General features: G+C 40.8%; 1 protein-coding gene across 2 annotated transcripts; it reads left to right on the top strand.

Moving 5' to 3' along the window:
* The first annotated feature begins 216 nt into the window (after nucleotides 1-216).
* LOC139445548 (complex I assembly factor ACAD9, mitochondrial-like) lies at nucleotides 217-24744 on the top strand. Of its 2 annotated transcripts, XM_071226692.1 has the most exons (18): nucleotides 217-501; nucleotides 2306-2399; nucleotides 5080-5181; nucleotides 5726-5832; nucleotides 7021-7121; nucleotides 7743-7893; nucleotides 8435-8537; nucleotides 8952-9025; nucleotides 10791-10866; nucleotides 12222-12292; nucleotides 14761-14880; nucleotides 16507-16635; nucleotides 17226-17305; nucleotides 17962-18085; nucleotides 19077-19154; nucleotides 20580-20708; nucleotides 21753-21825; nucleotides 23227-24744. In XM_071226692.1, the coding sequence occupies exons 1-18, from the start codon at nucleotides 301-303 to the stop codon at nucleotides 23325-23327; spliced, it is 1914 nt and encodes a 637-aa protein (XP_071082793.1). In that variant the 5' UTR covers nucleotides 217-300; the 3' UTR covers nucleotides 23328-24744. The 2 variants fall into 2 exon arrangements, with proteins under 2 accessions (XP_071082793.1, XP_071082794.1); XM_071226693.1 differs by lacking the exons at nucleotides 2306-2399; nucleotides 5080-5181; nucleotides 5726-5832.
* The last annotated feature ends 1123 nt before the right edge of the window (nucleotides 24745-25867 follow it).

Raw genomic sequence — 25867 nt, 5'->3', positions numbered from 1 at the left:
TATTATACACAATGAAAATGACTCATGAATCACCTGATTGATAGTAAAACAAAATATGGAAATTGAACTGGATATTTTTTATTAATGGAATGCCATGTAATCGTTACGCCAACGTTTTGTATGTTAGTAACGTTTAATCAATATGTCATTGACTCATTACAGTATAATAACACCTCCCAAACAGCGTATTTCATGGTTTTCTAAACAGGAGAACAAGTTAGACTTCGACCCTGAAAGAACTGCGCTTAGTTGCAGACAGCCTCCAAATCTTGGCCAGTATTTTTGCAATATTTTACAAACATGATTTCAACGCTCAGACATCTTTCAAGACGATCAGGTGTTGCTTACAGGGTGTTCATAGCACCGGCATCGAGCAGCCCAGTACAAAAACAAGATTCGCTGGAAGCTTCTGCTAAAGATTCCAATACTGAAATCGTCACATCCAAACCTTCAGTGAACATTCCTTTTGCGAAGAACTTATTTCTTGGAAAATTTGATAAAGTAAGTAGTTCAGGTATTCACTAATAACAGAATGCTTTGATAGGCTGAATAGAAAAAAAACCCGGATTGTACCCTTGCGATAGTACGCGACATGAGGTCCACCGGTCAAGTAAAAAACTTTGGGTCATGTCTCGACTGTAGGACACCATCTCGGCAACTATAGACCCCATAACTTGGGATAAAATGAAACCGACTAGAACTAAATCCTAGGTTTATATAACTACAGGAGTTGGCATGGGCCAGGTGCTGAGATTGTATCCTGCTAGTGACCGGGTTGTTGTTCAGCCTTTGGACCAACAATGTTTAAAAGTCTTTACAGTGTTGTTACTATCTCTAGTGCACAGTACATACTCCCTGTGAACTCAGAAGAACCCTCTCGTCCGATGGTAGATAGTTCCATGCTGCGGTTTTTAAATAATCGAGGTTTGGACCAAACAATCCAATGACTGACATCATGAGCACCAATCTAATCTGCGCATTGGGACACAATGACATGCAACAACCAAGTCAGTGGGCTTACTGCAGTTACATATTGTGGTGAGAAGAGTGAGTGTATTTGAGAGAAATACTGTTCCGGTTAATTAGCACAAACTGGCTACAAAGATCAAGCGATGTCTATAGAACGGCACGGATTGAGAGGGGGGAGGCGTGCCCTAAAATTGAAAGGGGAAATATCTTACAATGTTTAAATTGTATAATTCACATTATACCAAGGTTACTTGACACGCCCCAACTATCCATACTCTACTATTATATATGTCCAACACAGCGGGGTCTCCCCACAACTAATGAAACGATCGCCTATAGTCTGTACTCGGCTCGTAATAATACCCATTCAGCTTGCAGGCCTACCCAGCCATGCTAATTAAGCTACACCTCCTCATTAGTACTTTTAAGATTAGTTTGGGTTGTTACAAATACAGACCTAAAAAAACATATTTTTAATAGCGCAACAGCGCTATCTTTACGTTTTCAAACTTTTTTGGAGGGGGGGAGGGCATCGTATTGTACATCATACTAGGTAGGTACATCATGATGCACGAAAAACCTGTTACTATTTTGCATGATACTTGCACTTTAACACAAAGTTCTACTGAAAATAATGTCAATGGACTAATTCGGACAAGTAGACCTTTACAGGTATTGTTTTGTAGATGTCTTCATCTGATCTTACCGTAACCATGGTAACTCCCATTCAAACATTGATGTCATATAATATTGGCATGGTCCTCAATTCACATTTAGTGATCTTAATAAGCACTAAGACAATATTATAACGTTGACTTATGCTTGGATCCTGTTCAAGGGCTAGAGGACTATCCGGTTACTCATCATGTATCAGCAATATAATATTTATTAGAGGAATTAAGTCCTTATATTAGAATTATTGTAATGGAAGCTAACTTCAGCATAAAGCATGGTAGGTTTTGTTGCTATTGAACTATAACACTCATGATTCAGGGACTTGTCCATTAGTCTGGGGTCAGCGAAAATCTTGAGGTTCTATAAACATTAGTCTGGGGTCAGCAAAAATCTTGAGGTTCTATAAACATTAGTCTGGGGTCAGCGAAAATCTTGATTGTCTATACACATTAGTCTGAAGTCTGTGAAAATCTAGAGGGTCTAGTTATTGTCTTCCAAAGTGTAATTAGTTTACAGAATCACAAGTCCAAAATGAGTCAAACTAGTTGAATATGACCAATGGTGTCAAACTCTGATGTTTGACTTGCTAGGCTTTCATCCGGGGAAGTGTCTGAACCAGTTGCTACTGACAATGAAAGGGAGACATCTGCTGTTGTTTCAGGACGTGTTGGTTTATCCCGAAATAGCCGATAAGGAGGAATGGGATGACCTCAATCAGATGCTCCAACCCATCGAGAGATTTTTTGATGAAGGAGGTAATGGTCGTAGCTTTCATGATTATCAACTGATTGTGTGGTCATATGTGTTATACAACAGAACTGATCTTAGAAATGTGGTAATATGGGTTATACAACAGGAACTGATCTTAGAAATGTGGTAATATGGGTTATACAACAGAACTGATCTTAGAAATGTGGTAATATGGGTTATACAACAGGAACTGATCTTAGAAATGTGGTAATATGGGTTATACAACAGGAACTGATCTTAGAAATGTGGTAATATGGGTTATACAACAGAACTGATCTTAGAAATGTGGTAATATGGGTTATACAACAGAACTGATCTTAGAAATGTGGTAATATGGGTTATACAACAGGAACTGATCTTAGAAATGTGGTAATATGTGTTATACAACAGAACTGATCTTAGAAATGTGGTAATATGGGTTATACAACAGGAACTGATCTTAGAAATGTGGTAATATGGGTTATACAACAGAACTGATCTTAGAAATGTGGTAATATGGGTTATACAACAGGAACTGATCTTAGAAATGTGGTAATATGGGTTATACAACAGAACTGATCTTAGAAATGTGGTAATATGGGTTATACAACAGGAACTGATCTTAGAAATGTGGTAATATGGGTTATACAACAGAACTGATCTTAGAAATGTGGTAATATGGGTTATACAACATGATACAACAGAAACTGATTTTAGAAATGCAATGTCAGATATATTGGATATCTACAATGCACTCTTCATGGACAAAATAGGTCAGGAAATGTCTTGCACAATCTCATTAAAATAAGATCTTAGTTCTCTCTACCGCTTAACAAAGATCTAAGGACATCCCATTACAGGTCACGTCAGAACGACCTTTCGCGAATTTTGACCGACCAATGAAATGACTGACAAGAAATCGACATTAGCCAATCAGAAGACAGCTTTCTTGAGCTTCACGACACTAGTTTCAAACTGGTGACTACGCTTCAAAACATATTTTGATGTGTTCTCAATTAAAAAAATTAAAACTGATAAGAAGAAAGCTCTGGAATGGCTTTATAGATGGCCTAGATTGTATGGATATCATCATAAAACCTGTAACTGTCTTTCGGAACACCCCGTGTTTAATATTTCGTGGTTGCATAATTAGAAAACACATTCCTACTGTCACTTTCATGATCTGGTAAGCTACGCTCTGATTGGTCAGATGAAAGGTTGTTCTGACGTGACCCCTAATGGGATGTCCTCAGATCTTTGTTCAGTACAAAGATCTGATTTTAATGAGATTGTGTCTTGCAAGGCAGGGTTCTACCTTGACATTCAATATTGGGAGTCCAGGGGACTCCAACAATTAACATGGAGGGTCCTTGCAACAATATGAGGTCCTGCAAAGTACTGAAAATGTGTAGTGTACTGTACGTCTTGATAATTACTGAAGAGCCTGGAATGAGTCAATGATCAAGTGGACAGTGGTCATGATGGATGGATGAAATAGGGCAATGTAGGAACAATGAATATAATTATGCATCCTCTGAATGCAGTATATTCTTTTTCTGCATCCACTCTCCACATTTGTGCATATTGGATGCACATTTGTGCGTCACATAAAACCCTGTGCAAAGGCACGCTTTCCTCATTTAATTAGTAAACAGTATTTTCAACTTTTGTGGAACGAGTAAGACATGTATTTGATAGAGGTGTAACGATACGGTGCGATGCGATACATATCCCCATACTATGGATGCAATATGATTCGTATCCCCATACAGTACTTTGATATTATTTGTTTTTGCAGGTCAGTCACAACTGATTTCAGAGATCAAAGATGGGAGGATATGGGGCAGAAATATATTGGCTAGAGTGCACTTTGAATGTTATTCTATCTATGTCCAAACATGAGATACCAGAGAATCTGTGTAAGCTGGTGGTTGAACAGTTTCTGTTATTCACATGTTTTTACACCAATATACTTGTAATGAAATGTTTCGTATGTATCATGATACAGGGGTCGTAAATCGAGGCATTGTATCATGGGCCTCATCAGTGTTCCCGCTGGCTTTTGAAACTGCCAGTCCTTGTGTACTGACAACTCTAATAATTACCAGTCCCCCCTTATTTTGGCCAGTCCCAACTTTCAACAAATAAAAAAACGTATGAAAATTATTTGGTTTTAATTCTTGCAACATCATGTACAATGAAAAGATGTCATCTCTGAAGTAACTTAGTTAGATCTATATGCCATCCACACAAACTTCAGTCACAATTTTCTCTTCTTTTTTTATATATTTCGAGACAAGTCACTACAAATGGATATTTAACCTAGAAACAGACACGGGGAAACCCTGATGGTAACAGACAAGCCGACTTGAATATCACCGTTGTTTTGTTCAACAACAAACATTTATAAGGAACTTTATTTACCGGTCCACATGGACTGGCAGTCTCATGAATTACCGGTCCAAGCCTAATTTTACCGGTAAAAAACTGGTAATTACTGGTAAACGGGAACGCTGCTCATATCGCGATACAATACTGTATAGCCCTGTTGTTACACCTCTAGTAGTTGTCATGATGAACCAGTCATCAGTTCAATAGTTTTGTTAAATTCCCTGATGAGTTTGTATGTCAAGGTACATGTTGCCTAGTGTTTGGGAATATATGTAGTGTAGAGTCAATCTTGACTAAGAGAGATGGTTGTTCCAGTTGATTCAAAAGCCATCGATACAAATGCGGAAATCCCGGACGACACCATGCAGCAACTGAAGGACCTTGGTCTGTTTGGTCAGCAGATTCCACAAGAATACGGTAAGAAGCCACAAGCAGCTGTAGCCGCAGAAGTCCACATGAAGATCCGGGGTAGAATCGGTCTTCAGCAACCCATGCTTGCCTTTAAAGGAAACTATGCTTGTTGCAAGAGGTGACTAACAGGATCAGGTGGTTAGACTCGTTGACTTGGTTGATGCATGTCATCGTATCCCACTTGCGTGGATCGATGCTCATGATATCAACCACTGGACTGTCTGGTCCAGACTCGATTATTTACAGACCGCCGTCATAAAGCTGGAATATTGCTGAGTGAAACAAACAAACAAACAAACAAACACTTTCTTATAGGAAGGCCTTCCAAATTTGAGTTACTTCCATGGTCCCAAATCTTAATCATTGTGTAACACGTTAATTGATCTGTGGAACACCACTAGCTTCAGCTCTAACATGGTGCATACGTTGCAAGTAAGACTGTATTTAGTTTCACTGACATGTGATCTCAAATGTCAAAGCCATCACTGTATGTCATCATTGACATGTCATTGGATTGAACCTGAGTTGTTGCCACTGCTTTTGCCCTCAGGTGGACTTGGACTCAATGCCACCAAATATGCCAGAATAGCAGAGATAACATCACAAGATGGCGGCATCGCTGTAACACTGGCCGCCCACCAGGCTATTGGTCTCAAGGTAACAGAACACACTGTCATGTAGGATGGTCCCATGTATAGAATGACTCTGTATCATCACGGGTTCCATATTATCGCGGTATCATAAATCTCGTAATCCACACCCCCTGTCGACTGTTTACTTGTGCAGTCACAGAAAACATGATATTTCATCGCTTGATTGAATACAGGACTTGTTGTGGTCTGTCACGGCTACTCATAAGAGTACACTTTTTCTTTTTTAAGTTACTTGAAGTGAAGAACCCATTTGTTTAGCCGAACCCTTGACCCAACCTTGTATACATACTGAATATGCATAATCCACAACAGTAAGTGATGTAAACCACATAATCCATGCGTATCACACCACAAAATAGCCATATCATGATAATATGGAGTTGCCCGCCCTTGAGTTGCTGATGACAGGTACTTTGTTTACCAAACTCAGTCAAGAAAATCAGCATCGATCAGACTGCTTCCATGGACTAGTGGTAGAGCGTCCTCCCAGAGGAAGGTCTGGGGTTCGTTCCGCATTGACATCATATGTTAAAAGATGGTACTTGTTGTTACCCTGTCTGGCACTCAGCATTAAGGGGCTAAAACAAGGGCTGGTCGGCTCGGAGTCAGTATACTGTGTCTGAGTGGGGTATTGATTCACTTCACTTCAGCATCGATAAATCCTAATTGATGTGTTATAAAAGTTGAACAAAGAACAAGGAAAAACATTTTGCGTATGACATATATATGATAGGTTAGTAAGTGTTTGCCATTACAATCCATTTTAAATTACCTACCGCTATAATAAAACATACCATCCTAACAACGCAAAGCACTGGTCGGCTCGGAGTCAGTATACTGTGTCTGGGTGAGATATCCATGTTGAACTTTCGCATAGTATCTCTGTGGGCTAGCACTATAGGATATATATGAGAAGACTGGCATTAGTCCGGACTAGTACAAGTACAAACGTGAATGCACATTCCTGTATAAGTGCAATAATCATGAATGCTACGTTAAGCCCCACTTCACCACACACCTGTTTGCAGAGTTGAGTGAAGGGCTCCCTGGCATGACATGACTCCTAGATTAAAGCATTGCAGTATATGCGTCAGGTTTCCAAGGGCCAGTTAAGTGTCTCCCACTGCTATACTGCTAGATGTCAGGTGAAAAGTTGGCGATGAGGTATGTGAGAGATATGTGATACTTTCAGGGAATCTTGATTGCTGGCACCGAGCAGCAGAAACAGAAGTACCTCCCTCAGCTGGCAACTGGAGAACACGTAGCAGCCTTCTGCCTCACGGAACCTTCCAGGTAGTGGCCTGATGAGAACTCTTGTTTAGTTAGGCCATGATAAATTGATGATTAGATTGTTTCACTGATCACCAAACATCCCTGCTTCGTGTGAGTCACATCTGAGAACAGTTTCTTTTAAAAAAATAATATGTAGAACAAAGAATGCCTCACTCTTTTTTAAGTGGATGGAAATCTAATAAGCAATTTATTGTGGTCTCAGTTGGTGATTTCATTAGCCAGACAATTTGTCAAAAAGTGTCTGTTCCTGGAATGAAATTGTTCTTTGTACTTTTATTTCTTTTGGGGAATTATTCCCATGGAACAGTTTTTACTAGTGACTTTGTTCCATGATGCAATATTGTTCCTGATGGAATTAATTCCATGTGGGATTAGTCCTTGTTGACAAATGCACTCTACATGCAGTGTTTCAACATAAAGATACAGCTGAATGTAAGATTTAGGGGTCCTTAAGCTAAAGGCTGCCGATATTGCAAACAAACTCAACCACACTGGGACCCCCACAGTTTTCAGCATTGTATGTCGATATCAAATTATAGTCAGTGGTTTGTATCTTTTGCTTGGCTACAAAGCTGTGTTTCACTAGAAAGTAGTTGCCATGGTTACATCTTCTCCCTCCAGTGGCAGTGACGCAGCATCCATTCAGTCCCGCGCCATTCTGTCTGATGATGGTAGATTCTTTCACCTCACTGGCAGTAAGATCTGGATCTCTAATGGAGGAATTGCTGACATCTTTACTGTGTTCGCGAAGACTGAAGTCACAGATAGTCATGTGAGTGTTTTATCTTTCAGTTGACCTCCAAAGGATTTTCTCTACAAGGGGAGATTATCATGACTCCCGCGCAATCAGTCAGTTGCAAGTAAGATACAAACAGGGTCTTGACAATGACACATGAGTATCAGTTCATACTGAAGGTGGGGGACATGGGTGGCCAAGTTGAACCAGGCGATGCAATTCTCTGTGCAGAGTTGTGTCCCTTTGACACACCAGGAACCTATGAAATGAGACGGAATCACGCTTTGCCCTGATTATGATTCTAGGTTTGACAGCACCATTCCTATGATAACTGCACTTGAATAAGTACATGTGAAGGACGTCTTTCAATTATTCCAATTAAGCCAATAAGACTTCTCTTTGATCCAAATTTTATAGCACAGATTTTGTCTTCTATTGTCCTGGGTCATGTTCCACAGAGCTATCTTTGTGCTAAGTCGATTGTTACTCTCATGTTACTTTACATGGACTTAAGATCACTTTGTAGAACAGGACCCTGATAACAAAAACTGATGTGTATATTTCTCCATTCTGTTAGGGTGAGAAGACAGACAAAGTGACTGCCTTCATTGTGGAGAGAGGGTTTGGTGGCGTTACAAGCGGCAAGCCCGAGGACAAGCTTGGAATCCGGGGATCAAACAGTAGGTGTGACCACTGCTCCTGATAGTTCCAGCAATGTTACATTATTGCTCACTCACATCAGACTTCCTGTGCCCAGTTCCCAGCACTCCTAGTCCTACAATTATTGTTAAAGAACGGTATCTACGACAGTAGCAGCCAAAAGATCTGTTTTTGCTTGGGTACAATGTGTGAAGCCCATTTCTGGTGTGCCCTGCCGTGATATTGCTGGAATATTGCTTAAAGCGGCGTAAAACCATACTCACTCACTCTCTTTTTGCTACAGGGCCCCATTCCTCAATGCAGTCTTGGAGCTGTAACTCTCTTAAGCCTATAATAAAGTATGGCAGTTACAATCATTTTGATACTAAGATCACTTTGTGGTTCAAGGCCCTGTTACACAAAGCGATCAGCAAACAAAACTTACCTTATTTCAGCATGTGAAGTTCACTTTGACAACACCCCAGTTCCAGTGGAGAATGTGATCGGTGAAGTGGGAGGCGGATTCAAGGCGAGTGTTTCAAGTTAAATGGATGACAATAAAATTTGGAAATGTGACTTCAGTAATTATGAGATAATCCTTTCACTATCAGGTGCATTTTGTTTCAATTAAAAGATCATTTCTGCTAAACAAGGTGTTCTGCATGCAACGGACGAGTCCATTTCCACCGAACAGGGGACGAGGGTAGGGTGTGACACATGGAGATTCTGCTAGGTCCACCTTCCACCTCTGTTTTTGAGTGCTGCGAACATTCTATACTAGTCAAGGGGTCATAACCCTTTGGTCAAAGTAAAAGATTAAGGGGGTCCCGAGATCAAAATACCATAGGAGAAAACTTTTGACAGCCCCAGGATTTCAAATATTGGTTGTTACTATTTTCAATTAAATTATCGGGTTGTTTTCTTATGTTTAATAAACAGAAACTCAATCTACATTGAAACCTCGCTGAAACTAAGTGACTAAAGAAAGGTTTTGACAATGTATTTACTTATTTCTGTGTTACTTAGTCATGATAGTTACACGACCCGTGAAGATCTGGGGTGGAATAGGTCTTCAGCGACCCATGCTTGTCGTAACTGGAGAATATGCTGGTTGCAAGAGGCGACCAACAGGATCGGGTGGTCAGGGCCGCTGTCTTGGAACATGCATGTCATTGTATCCAAATTGCGTAAATCAATGAACATATCAATGATTGGATTGTCTGGTCCAGACTTGATTATTTACAGACTGCCATCATATAGCTGGAATATTGCTGAGTTTGGCGTTAAACAACAAACAAACAAAACACTTGGGGGCAAAAGTGACCAGGTGGTCACCTAAGGCGCCACAATTGACATTGGTTCAAATGCCCGCCTGAATATGATCCTGGTTGTGTCAGCACCAAACCCATGTTTGTGTACAACTCCCCCCAGCACCACCTTGGGCTGAGACACCCCGACATGACTCCTATATTGTCCCACCACTCAAAGGGGGTAGCCTTTTATTAATGCAGTTATTTGTCATGCCGAATGCTTAGGTTCAATTCCTCACAGAGGTTTAATGTATGAAGCCCATTTCTGGTGTCATATTGCTGGACTATTTGTCAAAATATCGTAGGCATGACCAGGTAAATTTGCACTCAGTTTAACAGATTGGACCTAGCTCAGTTTAACAGATTGGACCTAGCTCAGTTGGTTAGCTTGTGGGGCTAACAATTCATGGGTTGGCGGTGCAGGTCCGACATATTCTCACATCCTAATGCAAGGATCATCCTCACAAGAAGTTGTGGTTCTGAATTCTAATCATGGTGTAAGAACACGGCGATACTGTATTGTATCCCCATACCGGCCCACTATACAATACCTATAACCCCTGTATACATTACATTACATTACAAGTTATAATGGTGTAAAGACAGGGGAATGATAACAAACTGTTCAACAACCAGCATACACAGATTCTCTGGTATCTCCCGGTTGGCTATGAATAGCATAGCATTCCCAGTGCCCTCTCGCCTATATGTATCTACCCTACCTTATCTCATTTTCAATCTCGTAACTTAAATAAAAAATTATTCAAAGCTGTGATTCTCCTGCCAAAAGAAAGAATGTCAACTTATTAAATATAAGTACTCTATTGGGATATGAATCATATTGCACCCATAGAAGCGGGATACGGATGGTATAATGACCTCACCATGTCGTCACACATCTAGTTTTTAGAGGTGCTCCATTTTGGCTCGTTCCTTACCATTCCTTAGTCTCTCATTAACACCACCGTGTCGCCCGTGTTTTAGATAGCTATGAACATCCTCAACAGCGGCAGATTCAGCATGGGCAGCTCGGGAGCTGGGATACTCAAGAAAGTTATCGGTGATATATTATTTACACTCATTTCTCAATACTTAGAAAACAAAGTGGTTTTGTTGGAGTCAGTTGTTTTGCTCTCAGATCAGTGTGTAGCATTAGCAAGCACTAAGATCTGGTTTTACTTTATACCCAACAGATTGGACCCAAGATAGTTACAATATGTTGATTACCAAAAGGAAATTTAAATATCTTATAAGAAAGATTACATGTGAGTAAATATTTCAAAACTAAAGTGATTATTTAAAGCCATGATCAGAACCAAGTTGTGTGGATAGCTGCGTATGCTGTCAACCACTTGAATGCCTGGTAACCACCTGGATACTGCTGTAGCATAAAACAATATTCACTGACTGTTGTATAAAACAATATTCACTGACTGGCGTAAAACAATATTCACTGACTGTTGCATAAAACAATATTCACGGACTGGCATAAAACAATATTCACTGACTCTAGCATAAAACAATATTCACTGACTGTTGTATAAAACAATATTCACTGACTGGCATAAAACAATATTCACTGACTGTTGCATAAAACAATATTCACTGACTGGCATAAAACAATATTCACTGACTCTAGCATAAAACAATATTCACTGACTGTTGCATAAAACAATATTCACTGACTCTAGCTTAAAACAATATTCACTGACTGTTGCATAAAACAATATTCACGGACTGGCGTAAAACAATATTCACTGACTCTAGCATAAAACAATATTCACTGTCTCTAGCATAAAACAATATTCACTGACTGTTGTATAAAACAATATTCACTGACTGTTGCATAAAACAAAATTCTCTGACTGTGGCATAAAACAAAATTCACTGACTGTTGCTTAAAACAATATTCACGGACTGGCGTAAAACAATATTCACTGACTGGCGTAAAACAATATTCACTGACTGTTGTATAAAACAATATTCACTGACTGTTGCATAAAACAAAATTCTCTGACTGTGGCATAAAACAATATTCACTGACTGTTGCATAAAACAATATTCACGGTCTAGCATAAAACAAAATTCCCTGACTGTTGCTTAAAACAATATTCATGGACTGGCGTAAAACAATATTCACTGACTGGCGTAAAACAATATTCACTGACTCGGGCATAAAACAATGTTCACTGACTGTTGTATAAAACAATATTCACTGACTGTTGTATAAAACAATATTCATTGAATGTGGCATAAAACAATGTTCACTGACTGTGGCATTAAACAATATTCTCTGAATGTGGCATGGATCAATGTTCACTGACTGTGGCATAAAACAATATTCTCTGAATGTGGCATAAAACAATGTTCACTGACTGTGGCATTAAACAATATTCACTGACTCGTCTCCAACAGGATGGACAGCTGAGCATGCAGCCACCAGGTCGCAGTTCGGCCGGAAGCTGGCAGAGTTTGGCTTGATTCAGGTACTACATCCACAGCTGCTGCCTCTCGGAAGCCAACATAATGACATACGTCACAGTTCTGTTACAAAACTGAATAACAGATTACTCACAGATACAATAATATAAGAGAGTGTGATTACTTTGGATATTTTGTCACAGGTGGGTTTACTGACATGTTTCATCTTTGGTAGATAAGCTCAAGGACTTGGGTTAGAATCTTTGGGTTATTTGCATCTTAATGGCTAGATGTTTTGCAAAGAATGAATGGACTGAAGACTAAAATGCCATGCCTCATGAGTATTCCTGCAGTGATACCACATTTTGTCATGCATTATAACACAGAACCATGCAGTATTACACAGTACAACACATTACAACACAGTATAATGCAGTATAACACAGCACCATGCATCATAACACAGAACCATGCAGTATAACACAGTACAACACAGTATAACACAGTACAACACAGTATAATGCAGCACCATGCATCATAACACAGAACCATGCAGTATAACACAGTACAACACATTACAACACAGTATAATGCAGCACCATGCATCATAACACAGAACCATGCAGTATAACACAGTACAACACAGTATAACACAGTACAACACAGTATAATGCAGCACCATGCATCATAACACAGAACCATGCAGTATTACACAGTACAACACATTACAACACAGTATAATGCAGTATAACACAGCACCATGCATCATAACACAGAATCATGCAGTATAACACAGTACAACACAGTATAACACAGTACAACACAGTATAATGCAGCACCATGCATCATAACACAGAACCATGCAGTATTACACAGTACAACACATTACAACACAGTATAATGCAGTATAACACAGCACCATGCATCATAACACAGAATCATGCAGTATAACACAGTACAACACAGTATAACACAGTACAACACAGTATAATGCAGCACCATGCATCATAACACAGAACCATGCAGTATAACACAGTACAACACATTACAACACAGTATAACACAGCACCATGCAGTATAACACAGAACCATGCAGTATAACACAGTACAACACAGTATAATGCAGCACCATGCATCATAACACAGAACCATGCAGTATAACACAGTACAACACATTACAACACAGTATAACACAGCACCATGCATCATAACACAGAACCATGCAGTATGACACAGTACAACACATTACAACACAGTATAATGCAGCACCATGCATCATAACACAGAACCATGCAGTATAACGACACAGCACCATGCATCATAACACAGAACCATGCAGTATGACACAGTACAACACAGCACCATGCATCATAACACAGAACCATGCAGTATGACACAGAACAACACAGCACCATGCATCATAACACAGAACCATGCAGTATGACACAGTACAACACAGCACCATGCATCATAACACAGAACCATGCAGTATGACACAGTACAACACAGCACCATGCATCATAACACAGAACCATGCAGTATGACACAGAACAACACAGCACCATGCATCATAACACAGAACCATGCAGTATGACACAGTACAACACAGCACCATGCATCATAACACAGAACCATGCAGTATGACACAGTACAACACAGCACCATGCATCATAACACAGAACCATGCAGTATGACACAGAACAACACAGCACCATGCATCATAACACAGAACCATGCAGTATGACACAGTACAACACAGCACCATGCATCATAACACAGAACCATGCAGTATGACACAGTACAACACAGCACCATGCATCATAACACAGAACCATGCAGTACAACACAGTATATCACAGTACCATGCTGATGCAGTACAACACAGTATAACGCAGTACAACACAGTATAACACAGTACCATGCTGATGCAGTACAACACAGTATAACGCAGTACAACACAGTATATCACAGTACCATGCTGATGCAGTACAACACAGTATAACGCAGTACAACACAGTATATCACAGTACCATGCTGATGCAGTACAACACAGTATAACGCAGTACAACACAGTATATCACAGTACCATGCTGATGCAGTACAACACAGTATAACGCAGTACAACACAGTATATCACAGTACCATGCTGATGCAGTACAACACAGTATAACGCAGTACAACACAGTATATCACAGTACCATGCTGATGCAGTACAACACAGTATAACGCAGTACAACACAGTATATCACAGTACCATGCTGATGCAGTACAACACAGTATAACGCAGTACAACACAGTATATCACAGTACCATGCTGATGCAGTACAACACAGTATAACGCAGTACAACACAGTATATCACAGTACCATGCTGATGCAGTACAACACAGTATAACGCAGTACAACACAGTATATCACAGTACCATGCTGATGCAGTACAACACAGTATAACGCAGTACAACACAGTATATCACAGTACCATGCTGATGCAGTACAACACAGTATTACCTGAGCTATTTGTTCTCATTTTCCAGGAGAAGTTTGCCAAGATGGCTGTGACCGTGTATGCTATGGAGAGCATGGCGTACCTGACGGCTGGCATCATCGACCAGTACGACCAACCTGACTGTTCCGTGGAGGCGGCTATGGTGAAGGTCAGCCACTGTGTCAGGGGTCATGTTAAAGGAGGTTCCGAAGCTGAACAACTGTTTAGAATAAATTGGTTCTTGTACAACTGATTGATCCATGGCAACTCCAGTATTATTTTTTTAGGGGTCCAAGGTTGTTGACATGTAGGGCATGTTTGACTTAAATTTCCAAGAACTTTACTTGCGGTGTATCGTTGCACTTAACAAGAAGACTTTAGCCTATTATGGATGAGGATGGATTGACATCAATCAACTACCCACAGTCAGTGTCAGACTTGAGTATATTGTTTAACCAGAATAGAAATTTTAGTTATATCTTACATGCAATCTACAACTTTGGCTTGAAATGTAAATTATTTGCATCTGTTTTCAATTTGTATATGTACAGTTCACAATATGTTCATGTTCCTATTTTAAAGTGAATTTGGGGCGGTCGGGAAGCCTAGTGGTTAAAGCGTTTGCACATCACGCCGAAGACCCAGTGAATTTGCAGTATATTTTGTCAGCAGTTTCTCAATTCTAGCGTTCAAGAAATTGTTGGCATCTATCTTAATTAACCTACTTCAGTGTGAGGATCATCCTTCTCCCATCCATTCATCCACCCATCTGTCCATCAATTGATCATCCATCCATCTATCAATCCAACATACTGAGCTTCAGATGGGTTTTCATTTCCAAATGTGCTTAATGACTACAGCAGCCGAAAATGGTAGTCCACCGTGATATTGCTGGAATAAAGCTAAAAGCAGCGTAAAACCATACCCACTCACTCACTCACTCACTCAGAAGTTGACTTGCTGTTGCTGCAAGGCATTCAGCCAGTGTTCTGTGAGATGGTGCCGCCATCGCTTGTCGCTGTTGATGCAAGGCATTCAGCCAGTGTTGTGTGAGATGGTGCCGCCATCACTTGTCGCTGTTGCTGTTGCTGCAAGGCATTCAGCCAGTGTTGTGTGAGATGGTGCCGCCATCACTTGTTGCTGTTGCTGTTGATGCAAGGCATTCAGCCAGTGTTGTGTGAGATGGTGCCGCCATCACTTGTCGCTGTTGCTGTTGATGCAAGGCATTCAGCCAGTGTTGTGTGAGATGGTGCCGCCATCACTTGTTGCTGTTGCTGTTGATGCAAGGCATTCAGCCAGTGTTGTGTGAGATGGTGCTGCCATCACTTGTTGCTGTCGCTGTTGATGCAAGGCATTCAGCCAGTGTTGTGTGAGATGGTGCCGCCATCACTTGTTGCTGTCGCTGTCGATGCAAGGCATTCAGCCAGTGTTGTGTGAGATGGTGCCGCCATCACTTGTTGCTGTCGCTGTTGATGCAAGGCACTCAGCCAGTGTTGTGTGAGATGGTGCCGCCATCACTTGTCGCTGTCGCTGTTGATGCAAGGCATTCAGCCAGTGTTGTGTGAGATGGTGCCGCCATCACTTGTTGCTGTTGCTGTTGATGCAAGGCATTCAGCCAGTGTTGTGTGAGATGGTGCCGCCATCACTTGTCGCTGTTGCTGTTGATGCAAGGCATTCAGCCAGTGTTGTGTGAGATGGTGCCGCCATCACTTGTTGCTGTTGCTGTTGATGCAAGGCATTCAGCCAGTGTTGTGTGGGATGGTGCCGCCATCACTTGTCGCTGTTGCTGTTGCAGGTGTTCAGCTCCGAGGGCTGCTGGAGCTGTGTCAGCGAGTGCCTGCAGACCCTGGGCGGCCTTGGCTACATGAAAGACTACCCCTACGAGAGGTTCCTCCGAGATGCCAGGATTCTGCTCATATTCGAGGTACAAATTAATGGCATCGTTTCACCAAGTCTGCATAATGTGAATTAAGAACATCATCTATCAGGAATGTCACCTTCAAGTGTTAGAGTGAGGGGAGTAGATGTTCAGTAATTACTGGTAACTTGAAAACTGCCATGCATTTTGGTGTCATGGACAACATATGAAAACAGTGTTTGATGGGTTTACTACATCCCTAGGGCCGTAGGTTGACAGTCTTTACATGGCAGCATATAATAAGGAATAGCCTGTACTTCTAAACAAAAGTTAAGGACTGCTCGATTCTTTCATATTACTCTAGTTCATCGGTAATGGTGGGGAGCTGAGAATGAAATTCGAGTCCACACTGATCCATTGACCTGGTTGATAATGTGCTGTGGGCATGATATGCAGCATAGAAAAAGCACCATGTAAATGGATTATTATTATTATTGTTGTTATTATTGTCATTTCTATTATTGTTATATCTATTATTGTTATTGTGCAAAGGGTTTGGGGTCTTTGCAAAGGCTCAGGAATTGTCATCATTCATTCACTAAGGTAAATAATATGTAATTTCTGATTGCTTGTAAATTATTTTGTAAATATTTTAGGGTACGAACGAGATCCTGCGACTGTTTATAGCCCTGCAGGGAATACAGCATGCTGGGAAAGAGCTGAAGGAGTTGGTCAAGTAGGTACCACAGTAATCTGTCACACCCTGGGGGTGGGGGTGTGAGGACTGTTGGTGTGAGGGTAGGGAGTGGGGGTGGGGATTGTTGGTGTGAGGTGGGGGTGGGGATTGCTTGTCTGAGGTGGGGGTGGGGATTGTTGGTGTGAGGTGAGGGTGGGGATTGTTGGTGTGAGGGTGGGGATTGTTGGTGTGAGGTGGGGGTGTCAGGTGAGGGTGGGGATTGTTGGTGTGAGAGGTGTGTGTGAGGTGAGGGCGGGAATTGTTGGTGTGAGGGTGGGGATTGTTGGTGTGAGGTGAGGGTGGGAATTGTTGGTGTGAGGTGAGGGTGGGGATTTGGGGTGGAGATAGCTGAATTGGTTGATGGTGGTTTGGGTGGGGAGGGTTGATGGGCTGTTGAGTTGGTTGAACGTGTGAGGGATGGGGGATCCATGGCTGAGGCAGCCATCAGGTTTAATTTTGCCTTCTTGTTCGCGTTCATGGGATATGATTTGGTACCTGAGGAATAAACTCAAGGAGTCAAACAAAAAGCAAAGTCTCTCCATCGTGGTGTGAAGAACTAAAACTTAATCATACAATGTCATCGTGGGAATCAGAACTGTAACACACAATATCCACCCTAGCGCAGTTACCCAGCATCCTTGTTTCCTTCATGACAGGAAACTTCGTAACCCGATGGCTAACCCTGGGCTGGTGTTCTCCACTGCTGTCGGCCGACTGAAGAGCTCTGACAACCCCAAGCTGTCACTCCGCCTCAATGAAGAAGTGCATCCCAGTCTCAAGGTAACTTTGTATAACTCACAGCATTTCTCATTACGACAGAGAGCGGAAGGTTGGGGGTTCAATCCCTGGCCACCTCATGCCAAAAGACGTTAAAAGATGGAACTAAGTACCCAATTGGTGCCTGGTGCCATTAAGAGGATAAAACAAGGACTGGTCAGCTCGGATTCGGTGTACTGTGAGTTGGGTGGTGTAGGTGAAATGGGGTTTAACATTGCGTCCAAGATTATTGCACTTATATAGCTACATGCATGCATGTGTTTGTGTAGCTGCTTGTACTGGTCCAGACTGATGCCAATGTATAGTGCTAGCTCACTGAGATACCATGCCACAGTTTAAAATGAATACCCTACTCAGACACAGTATACTGACTCCAAGCCGACCAGTCATTGTTTTATTCCCTTTATTCCAAGCACCAGACAGGGTAACAACAAGTACCATCTTTTACCATCGTTTGGTATGACGCGGCCGGGGATCGAACCCCGAACCTCCAACTTTCCAGGCGAACGCTCTACCACTAAACCAGGGAGGCGGTCACTGATTTGGATATCCATGTTAAACAGCATGGTATAACCATGGGCTAGCACTATAAGACTGGAATAGGTCCAGACTAGTACAAGCAGCCACACATACACACGCACGCACAGCTATATTAGTGCAATCTTCTTGAACCCTATTTCACTCCACCTGTGACACTCATATACTGTGTATGTAGGAGAAGACAGGCAAGAACTGTCGTGGGTTCAGTTGTGACCCTTGTGTATCAGCACCATACTGGGCTCTTGTGTTTCATCCAGATGAACCACTTGCCTTTGGACTTTCCTACAACACTAGGCTTACGTGCTGGAATGTAACTGAAAGACTGTTCAGAATGGAATTAGACCAACTCACTCACTATAGCATGGTAACCAGGCCTCACTGTCCTGCTCTTCAATGGATGGAGAGGAACACATGGAATAGGATGTTGTGGTACGTTCTCTTGTCCTAATTTCAGGATTCCTCTGCCCTGCTGGAGAGAGGAGTTCTTCGATTCCAGAAAGCCGTGGAAGGTGTTCTCACCAAACATGGAAATGTAAGTTACAATCATGATTTATGTATCATGATTTCATGAAAATCAGATCTGTTAAACAGTTATTTCAAATGAAAACCTTTGTCAAGATCTTGCAAACCTGTGGAATGTCAATTGTAGCCAGCAAATCAGTGTGGAGTCTTCTTAGTACTTGACACAAGGAAGTGAAGCATTTGGAGCAGCTTATCTGATTTCTGTATTTCTGATCGAACTTAAATGGGTAGTTCCAAATGGAGATACTGAAAGCAGTGCTATGTTATGTTGTGGATATTTTATGCACCCTGTCCTTTCAGAGGTCAAAAGGGTTTACTATCAAATGAATATTTTTGAGAAGGTTTTCTTTGATAGGATCGCAAATTCAAAACAAGGTTGTAAAGAAATGAATCATTTTAGAATGCTGACGTTTGAATGGGTCAAGAATCCATGCATCCTTTGTTTTTATTGGGTGGTCAAAGTTGGCTCATGGTTCACTTGCCATGACACCCAGGGGGGGGGGGGGGGTGCCAGATCTCTAGAGGCTTCTCATCAAAGTAGAAGATCTGATTTTAATTAGATTGGCATGTTACAGTAACTCATTGATTAGAAAAGATAGCCTCAATTGTTTAACAGTATTGAAACATATCAAATTTGTGTAAATAATCAAATTGACAAGACATTCATGGTGGTCCTATTGTAGGATATGACTCCAGTTCCCGGGGTTGTCCATACTCACTTCTCCATCTGATGGTATGCCTACACGGCTGTGTATTGATTCCACTGGAATCAGTGACCTACATCATACCACTCCTACTTGGTCAATGCTGACTGAGCATGAATAATGCTGACTGCATGAATAATGCTGACTGTGCATGAATAATGCTGATTGCATGAATAGTGCTGATTGTGCATGAATAATGCTGACTGTGCTTGAATAATGCTGACTGTGCTTGAATAATGCTGACTGCATGAATAATGCTGATTGCATGAATAATGCTGAATGCATGCATATTGCTGACTGTGCATGAATAATGCTGATTGTGCATTAATAATGCTGACTGCATGAATAATGCTGATTGCATAAAAAATGCTGACTGTGCTTGAATAATGCTGATTGTGCATGAATAATGCTGACTGCATGAATAATGCTGATTGTGCATGAATAATGCTGATTTTGCATGAATAATTCTTACTGCCTGAATAATGCTGATTGCATGAATAATGCTGACTGTGCATGAATAATGCTGACTGCATGAATAATGCTGACTGTGTGAATAATGCTGACTGTGCATGAATAATACTGATAGCATGAATAATGCAGACTGCATGATGCTGATTGCATGAATAATGCTGGCTGACTGAATAATGCTGACTGTGCATGAATAGTCACTTGTGTGCTGTGTTGGTACTGTAAGTATTGGATATGCAGAACTTCCATGCTTCTCTTTTCAGAAAGTTATTCATGAGCAGATGGAGCTGAAGCGTCTTGCTGACGTTGCAATCGACCTGTACGCCATGACGGCATGTATCGGACGGTCATCAAGGTCCTACTGTATAGGCCTCCGCAATTCAGACCATGAGGTGAGCGCTTGTTAGTATAACAGTCTAGATAGTTTATCTTGCTGACTGTAATGTCACTAGATTCAACGTCCTGCTCTGACAGTATGCAGTGTCCTACTTTGTCCTGAATCCTGAGATGAGATGAGATGAACACGTGGCCTGAGTGCTACCCTCCTCTGGAAGTGATGACTGCTTCCTGTAGAGTGGTATACATTCACTTGCCATGTAGGGCAGATATAGACACTAACAGTTTTAACCCACTAGTCCTTACAATGATAACATATAGCTAAACACTTAAAAATGGCAAATTTCTGCTAGTCCTTAGGATACCTTAACTTTTGGGCAATTTGGCAAGCACTGTAGGACTAGTGCCAATTTGTAACACTGTAGGGAAATGTATTTTCCTTGTGAGTTTTTTGTAATGTTGGTATTTGAACAAGGAACTGTTGGAGGGTATATCTGACTGATTAGTTAATGTTGTCACAAGCAATTAATAGCCATCATTAAGAACTCCCAACATATCAGTTATGTGTTGGTATGTAGGTTCATTGTAATATTCTGGTGCTTCTCAGTTTGTAGAATTTGTCTTGGTATTTTAATTACATTTAGCAGTAACAAGGTATCAACATACACGTTGTTGAAATACTTGCGCTGAAATGTTGCTTGTTCAAAAGAAGCCCTTGTTATCTTTGAAGGGATTTGGAAACAAAGATTTCATATCAGTGACACATTAAATGCTTCCTATCATGTACAATACATGTGAATATAGTCAATTAACTTTTCACATTATATACTTATCGAAATAATGGAACAACAGCAACCCATGCTTGAAATAAAAGCGACTATGCTTGTCATAAGAGGCGACTAACAGGATCGTGGATCAATGCTCATATGATGTCAATCATTGGATTGTCTGGTCAAGACTCGATTATTTACAGACCGCAGTCATTTAGCTGGAATATTGCTGAGTGTGGCGTTAAACAAACGAACCACCATTAGACTCAGTACTGACAAATGATTGATGATTGTATGAATTGTATGAATTGTACTTGTTTGTATTTTCAGCTTATTCTGGCAAAGACATTCTGCAATGAGGCCTACTTGAGGATAGACGAGAAACTGAAGGAACTATCAATGGGTTTGTGTTTATATTAACTTAAAATTTGTCATCCAAATCCATTTCCTGATCCGTTTCCTGAGTGAGCGACAAGGATCGGATTTATTTATTGTACCACACGGAGAATTGAACCCAGGCCTGCAATGGGACAAGCCAGTGCTTTAACCACTAGACTATCAGGGAGCATATGGACCTCTAGAACAATCAACATGTGACTCCTTCGTTAGCTGAGGCTACCGATACTACCAAGATGCACATCATGGATTTTGTTCTTTCCTTGAGACTTGTTTGTTTTCATCAAGCAGTATTCTCTATATGATAACATTTCAAAGCATAAGGGGGCGGTAGGGTAGCCTAGTGGTTAAAGCGTTCGCTCATCATGCCGAAAACCCAGGTTTGATTCCCCTCATAGGTGCAATGTGCAATACTCACTCACTCCATGCATGACGGTAAAGTATTGGTGAAATATCTCAATGGATAGTTGTGTCTAAGTTGTCACTGGCCCTTGTGACTATTACTTGGGTTTGATTCCCAGATTTGATCGTTGGTCTGTCTGCACCATAACAGTTGCCCATAACTTAAGTCACCCTAGGCTTTGCTTGTACAGAAGTCATCCCCTATTATGCAATGTAATACATCTCCACTCCATTTAGATAAATACCTGTGTTTCAGAAGTGACGTTACAACTGCTATTGCATCTATCTACTAGTGGGAGTAACTTGATTGGGCTTCTATTATCACTGGTTTCAAAATGAAGCCTAGGTAACACAAAGTGATCTTAGCGCGAAAACGATCGCACGCAACTCCCATACTTTGACAATAACCAGCACCAATTGTAGCACAACATTGCTTTGCGGAACGGGGCCCAGGGTGTTTATCATTAATGGAATGGAGATATAATACACTGGACAATCACAGATGTATATACAGTGAACTACGGTTATAACACTCACAGGGACCACTAATTTTAGTTCGTTATGACCGTAATTAAAGTTTGTTATAAGCATATATACAGCATGTATACAGCAAATGGACAGGATCAAAACATTTATTTATATCTGTCAGATCATTATAGCGTGTTCGTTATAACGTAGTTTACTGTTTGTGAAATATTGGGGGAAAAGTGTTACCTCCAAGTCACTCTCTCAGTATGACAATAACAAAGTTCATCATGAAGATCTGTGGTTAGAATCGGGATTGGGTGAGGCTCGCTTTCTTGGTTGATGCATGTCATTGTATCCCAAGTATGTAGATCGTTGCTCTCGCTGTCTATCACTGGATTGTCTGGTCCAGACTCGATTATTTACAGACTTCTATCATATTAATGGAATATTGCCGAGTGTGGTTGTTACAAAATATTTCTACAGATGTCTTCCTTACAACTGTTTACTAAAGTATGCCCTGCAACCAAACATGTTTCAGGTCCTGTGGAAAACATGGATGCAAACTATCGCCAGATTGCAGAGACGATCTTCAAGAATGGTGGATATGCTGCAGAACACCCCCTGCAGAGGAATTGGTAGGAAGGGAGACAACTCTTCTTGGATAGCGTCATACACCATCCTTGCCACCTGTTTCAACTTGGAAAAAGAGTTTCTTTAATCTAATTTTCTCAGGTTCCTGTTGTCACATAAAGTAATGTACATCATCATCAATGACACAAAACTACTTGTCCTTCGAGTGATAAACTGACTTGAGGCACAGGATCAATGGGTTGTTGAGGCTAGAATTGAATCATACCTATCAGTGTGTGTGTTTACATGAGTTTAGCCACTAGTCTGATGCCAGAGTCATAACATTGTGTTCAGTCCAGTAAGCTAAGCTATTAATTGTCCATATAACGACACAAACATCTACTGATGCCAATAGCTAATTTCAGGTTATTCAAATACAGAAGTTGTCTGCACCGACTGTGAGCTACAGACACATGGATAGATATCTATCTTTCTGCTAATTATTTTATGTCAATCACAACTGTTGCCAATGGAGCAAGTAAATGTCCGTGACAAAATTAGACCTTCTTTTGAGTAGCGTACTGCAGGTATCACCTCCCATGAGACTGTTGGCAACGAGTGTTTGCAAAATGGAATATTTGTCAGCAAGACAAAAAGTACAGCCTCACGATCAAAATATTACCATTTTTTGTTTTTCACTGCATTAACTTTGTCCTAATCATGTACGGTCACCTGATGGATAACGAAGAATGCGCCAGTGTTGCTATAGTTCACTGGTTGTAATAGTGTGTGTCTGTCTGTAGTGAACAGTGGCATTGGTTGAATCAGTTCACCATTTGATGTCAGACAGGTATTTTCATTATACATTTTTACTTTACTTGAGAACTCATTGAACCAGAGCAGAAACGTGAATGCTATTCCATTCAGTATGTGATCAATTTACGTAATTATCAAGTTGATCAGTTGTCTTTCAGTATTTATTTGGAATTTGTGAGTATTTTTCTGTCCTGTATGTCAATATATGTTGGAGAAAATATACTATTCAAAAGAAGGTAAAAAAGATCCACCCAATTCCTTCAAAACTACTGTTAATGTGTGTTGCCATGACATTCAGTTATAACTATTACATACCACTCAAAAAAAGTTAAGAACACATAATTATTTCATATGACTAGTCATATCATGTCAGACTAACTGTATTCATATTAAAGAATCGGGGGTTCAACTTTCTTTTGAATGGAATGTATAATTGTATTTATTCCAAGTACATGTTGTTAGAGGCGAGTGTATATTGTGTGCATGTGTATTTAATTATGGGTGCCTAGGTATTTTCATCTAATATCCTAATTAGATAAATTTTGATGTCCTCAATATTTGTGTCTTTTGTCTATGACAACAAATAGACATTGTATTAATCAGGAATTCTATAAAACATGCTGCCACTGATTCATATTATTGAATATATTGTACAATTTGCTGGATTTATAAGAAGAAAATGTAAATAAATCATTGCTATACATATGTTGTATTGGGAGTATTGATGTACAAGTCCAACATCTGGAGGAGCGTTGCACGGCAAGCTCCATGTAAGAAAGCCAAAGGTCATAGATCTTGCCATAAGATCTGGGGGGAAAAACATGGGATCGCAGGAACTATGGTCATGACTTCAAGAATGTCAATAATGATTGCTATAGAGTCATAGCACTATGACCACTCATACCAAGATGATATTTGAGCTCAAGGCTTATCTGGCCAAGACAGTAACTGGTTGTTCCATGTGTGAGCAGGCACTGTCCTGTTGGAGGTTAGGAGACACGGCCAGGGATCGAACCCAGGACCTTCCTCTTCAGGCGGACGCTCCACCACTAGCCCACAGAGGCAGCTGTCCTGTTGAAATTCAAACTGGCGACCAGTCCAAATGTTTTAATCCTGCAAGGTGGACCAATCGTGGCAGGATGACAGCATCACACAGCCATGTCATGTGCTATTTATACACCAATGAACAGGTCTCAAATGCTGTAAAATCAAGGAATCGGTCCATTCACTGAACAATGACGCAACTTCCTGACAGTAAGAGTGACTTCCCTGACCTAATCCTGCCTACTGCTGACCATTTTAGTACTACCGTCACATCGACTGGAAATTACATCATGCAAGGGTGACAACATGCTTGCAAGCTTTGTGTATTCCTTTTCCACGTCAGTGTTGCTTTTGCTCAACCAGGAGTAATTCCTAGCAGGTATTATACATCGCATGTGATCCCTAATTTGGTTTCACAAATTTAGTTGGTGAAAACCACAAGCATGGGAATGGTGCTAAATAGACAAGGTTCATACACATACCCTCAAGTTTGGGTGAGAACTGACAGTGACTCAAGCTAATCAGAGAGCATACTTTGTTTCGCAAACCTCAAATCTGCATATCAACCCTGGTTGATTGTTTTAACGCTGCACTCAGCAATATTCCAGCTATACGATGGCGGTCTGGACCAGACAATCCAGTGATTGACATCATGAGCATTGATCAATGACATGCATCAACGAAGTCAGCAAGCCTGAGCACCCGATCCCGTTAGTCGCCTTTTACAAGAAGCATGGGATGCTGAAGAC

The sequence above is a fragment of the Haliotis cracherodii genome, unplaced genomic scaffold (genome assembly GCF_022045235.1).
Source record: "Haliotis cracherodii isolate W230 unplaced genomic scaffold, xgHalCrac1.p SCAF_6, whole genome shotgun sequence".
Taxonomy (NCBI): domain Eukaryota; kingdom Metazoa; phylum Mollusca; class Gastropoda; order Lepetellida; family Haliotidae; genus Haliotis; species Haliotis cracherodii.
Note: the sequence above shows the minus strand (reverse complement) of the source record. Positions and strands in the feature narration are given on the sequence as shown.

What these genes read in the sequence shown, in the direction of transcription:
- LOC139445548 (XM_071226692.1), top strand. Translation starts at nt 301, where the DNA reads ATGATTTCAACGCTCAGACATCTTTCAAGACGATCAGGTGTTGCTTAC. An exon ending in CTGAAGTCACAGATAGTCAT is followed by an intron (nt 7,894 to 8,434) that starts GTGAGTGTTTTA and finishes CCATTCTGTTAG; the next exon opens with GGTGAGAAGACAGACAAAGT. An exon ending in CAGAGTTTGGCTTGATTCAG is followed by an intron (nt 12,293 to 14,760) that starts GTACTACATCCA and finishes CTCATTTTCCAG; the next exon opens with GAGAAGTTTGCCAAGATGGC.